The sequence below is a fragment of the Mercurialis annua genome, linkage group LG3 (assembly GCF_937616625.2).
Source record: "Mercurialis annua linkage group LG3, ddMerAnnu1.2, whole genome shotgun sequence".
Lineage (NCBI taxonomy): Eukaryota > Viridiplantae > Streptophyta > Magnoliopsida > Malpighiales > Euphorbiaceae > Mercurialis > Mercurialis annua.
Genome location: NC_065572.1, coordinates 60,892,440 through 60,896,160, shown reverse-complemented (window position 1 = coordinate 60,896,160; position 3,721 = coordinate 60,892,440). Strand labels below are relative to the sequence as shown.

The window sequence follows — 3,721 nt, the reverse complement described above, 5'->3', positions numbered from 1 at the left end:
AGGGGGGAAATGTTACTTAAGTCAATATATTAAAGCTAAATTAGTGAAGCCAAATAATATGCACCGCTAACTACAACCGTTTCAATTCTTAGTTGGTAAATTGGTACTTACGAATTTTTTATGTTCCAAATTGAGGAGCTTATTGAAAACTATTCAAGATTTACATGGTTATTATATTTCATACTTTTCTAATATATTTTCGGTATTTTCATTTCCTGTTTTATATATATTTATTTTTTGGTACATGATTCATGAAGTTTTCTAAACGGATTTCAATTATGAGCGGCATATTTAAACCTTTCACATTCCAACTAATTCCTACTCGAGTAGTGCAGCTCCTTTGGGGGAAGCAGACTATGGCCTCAAGTTTTAAACGACTGCGTTGTGGGGTTCCTGTTTTATATTTTTGATCAGTATTCAGTGGGATTATCTTTTTCTTGTATTATATGAACTTCTCCGTATCAATGAAATAGTAACATAAAGTTGATACAAATTTTAAAATTTTACCTTATCAGTTTGTGTAAATAGCCGTTAAGCAAAGGAAATTATAGCATAGCCTTTAGTAAATACTAGTCATTGAATTTACTGGACTGAGAGGCCAATCTACACAGTTTCAGAATCACCTTCAGGTACCTCTGCAATCTCTGTGGAGCTGACATGCCTTGATTTTGCACTATTATACTGCTGCACCACCAACACAGATGCTGACGTGCTAAGATCATGAGATGTCAACAGGTTTCCGACAGGACCTAATTCAGGACACTCTTCCCTTCCCGTCAAAACCGCGGCTGCAGGACCATCCGGCATTCTACCGACAACGAAAAGATTGCACCGGCTGAATTCCTTAACTGCTTCCACGATTTCTGCACCACTATTAACTATCCTTTCTTCAATTTTTATCTCCGGGAGTTTCCTGATGCTAACTAGAACCATTTTATCAGCTGTTTCCGAGGTAATCGCAGCTTGACGATCGTCATTTATATCAACCGTAACTGTCTGCGCTGCGATCTCAGGGCCAGCAATGCAATGAACAAGAGTTACACTAATTCCAGGGTGCTCTGCCATTCTTGCGCCGTAAGCAAGGGCTTCACGGTCATCATTTCCACCGAAGAATAGAATTGTTATAGCGGAAGAAACATTGCTTGCTGACACATGTGTTCCTCCGCCAAGTCCGCGGTCAACTAATATCCCGACAGAACACGGAGAATGATCAAGGACTCTTTTATTAACACAACGGAATTCGTTTCGAATTGTCTCCAAGCTGCCATCGATTCGCTGATGCTTGTGGAACGGGAGGATGATCATTGCAGCCTTTTTTCTTTCAGCAGAAGCACAAATGTCTTCGTGTATGTTATGCAAAGCTGAGATTGCTGTCATAGGACGGATAATCACACGGCTCAGCTGTCTGAAAGCCTCGAAAGCAACTACTAGTTGATTGGTATCAGATTGTTGCAATTTATTCGAAAAGGGTAACCCGTTCTTTCTGGCCTTATGTGCCATAAGGATTGCGGATGGCCTCTCTGAAAGCTCCATAAGGTGCAAAGCATAAACCCAGACTCCTTCCCGCTTCTCTGTTCCGCGTGATGCCTCGATGAGGTTAAGCATTGTTGGTATGTTCTGTTGACTATGGAAACAAGTCATAATTCGAAGCTGAGAATCAGGGTCTTTTCTCTCGATTGTTCTTCGCTTATGACCTCTAATTGCTTGCTTAGCAGGCTTGTAGATTGCTACAACTATAGGTGTTGTGATAAAGGTTGTAAAGATAGCCATCAGAACACAGATAGCAAAAGTTTGATCGTTCAGAACCTGCAAGAAATTAAGTTAATCAGTATGCTGAACACCAATAAAAGTCTGAAAAGTAAGACAACCAGTTTTAGAGCAAATAGCAAATAAGTTAACTATAAACATACATAAGAATTGAGCTGAATTGGTAGTAGAGTGGTGTACAGTTTGAATTTACCTTCCGATCTTTCCCAATGTTGAGGACAATGAGCTCCACCAAGCCTTTAGTATTCATCAGAAAACCAAGAGTTATGGCTTCCCGAAAAGGGATTCGGCATAAGAGAGAAACAACTAAAGTGCCAAGAATCTTGCCGATACAAGCTGTAGCAATGACTAAAACTAGTAAACCCCATGATTGAGCTCCTTGAATTGTGGTTATGTCGGTCTTCAATCCGCTAGACACGAAGTACAATGGAAGAAAAAGACCGGAGACAAGATCCTCAACTTTTTCAACAAGAGCACCAGCAAATGGTCCATCTTTAGGAATCAGAATTCCAATCACAAATGCACCAAAAAGAGCATGAATTCCAATAGCATCAGTGCAAAAAGCTGCAGCCAAAACAGTAGCTAATGTAGCACAGACATACATTTCATTCACAGGCTCGCCTTCAGGACAACGCTGAGCCATCCATTTAAACACACGAGGGACAATTAGTGCACAGCAGATAATAAATGCGGAGCCGGCTAGAAGTACCCATAAAGCTGTAAGCGGTGAACGACCAGTTCCAGAGAGGGCAATGGCGAGAGCAAGCAAAATCCAGGCGGCTACATCATTAATTGCGGCTGCAGACATTGCCATTCGACCTACATCGGTTGTCAGAAGCTTGAGTTCTGCCAAAATACGCGCCAAGACAGGGAAAGCCGTGATAGAAAGGGCGACTCCCATGAATACAAGCAACGGAGCTGCTTTAACATCAGGAGAAATAGTTTGACGAAGAACGAACGAAACTCCGATTCCTATCACAAAAGGTAAGGTGATTCCTGAAAGAGCTATGCAAACCGCCTTTTTCCGTGTTTGACGAATGGATTTTAGGTCCAACTCAAGTCCTACAAGAAACAGGAAGAACAGAAGTCCAAGATTTGCTAATGTATCCAACACTGTCAAGCTTTTCCTTGGGAAAATCCTGTTCAGAAACGCTGCGTTTCGACCTAGTGCTGATGGTCCCAGCAGTATGCCTCCCTGTGAACAATCTCTAATTAGTATTCCAGAACACAAATCAAGAACATAAAACAAAACAGTATAAAAGTATACATATACTTACAATAATCTCTGCAATTACACGAGGCTGCCTTAGTAGTCGTCGTAAAGGATAAGCGAGGGCCCGTGTGAGTACAAAAACGAGACAAATCTGCAAAATAATGAGAGGAAGTGAAAAATCCAGGGGATTATCACCCTGAAATACTCCATTCGACGTCGGCTTCATCGGAGACGGGCATTGGTGCCCTGCTGTAGCAGTTGAAGCCATTCCAAGAAAATAGAATTTACAGCCTTCCAAGATTTATAAGAAATTTTCGGAGTGCATGAAACACAAAGAGTGAGAGTGAAAATTCATAGACACGCAACATGTAATGTTTAGCTGAGTTTGGTAGGCCTTCATATAGAGGCGTACCATAATAATCAGTCTAATATTGTACGAGTTTTATTAGGATTAGATGTCCTTTTAATGATTGTAGGATTTGGATTAGAAATAGAATTTGATTGTTAATATAATACTAAGTAGTCTATATAACATATAAAATTGTAATAATAATAATAATAATAATAATAATAATATTAATCAAACAAATACGTTTTGAACAAGGAAAATAAGTTATTTTCCAATTCGGATGAGGAGACATTATATGTATATATATATATATAAGGCCTATGCCATATATTTTGCATTACAGATTCTGAATATACACAGAAAAGAAAACTCAAACATGACTATCTTCAGTT

At 39.6% G+C, this 3,721-nt stretch overlaps 1 protein-coding gene across 1 annotated transcript; it reads right to left on the bottom strand.

Annotated features, from left to right (window-relative positions):
* Nucleotides 1-483: 483 nt before the first annotated feature.
* Nucleotides 484-3,437, bottom strand: LOC126671607 (cation/H(+) antiporter 18-like). The gene is made up of 3 exons (XM_050365388.2): nt 3,045-3,437; nt 1,961-2,962; nt 484-1,806 (listed from the first exon to the last, which is right to left on the bottom strand). Exons 1-3 carry the CDS (start codon nt 3,246-3,248, stop codon nt 604-606), a joined length of 2,409 nt encoding a protein of 802 aa, XP_050221345.1. The 5' UTR covers nt 3,249-3,437; the 3' UTR covers nt 484-603.
* Between the last annotated feature and the right edge of the window lie 284 nt (nt 3,438-3,721).

Excerpts from the sequence above, each read along its gene's own strand:
- LOC126671607 (XM_050365388.2), bottom strand. The coding sequence starts at position 3,248 with ATGGCTTCAACTGCTACAGCAGGGCACCAATGCCCGTCTCCGATGAAG. Across the intron at positions 2,963-3,044 it reads GTGTAATTGCAGAGATTATT|GGAGGCATACTGCTGGGACC; the intron begins GTAAGTATATGT and ends GATTGTTCACAG. Across the intron at positions 1,807-1,960 it reads ACATTGGGAAAGATCGGAAG|GTTCTGAACGATCAAACTTT; the intron begins GTAAATTCAAAC and ends AATTTCTTGCAG.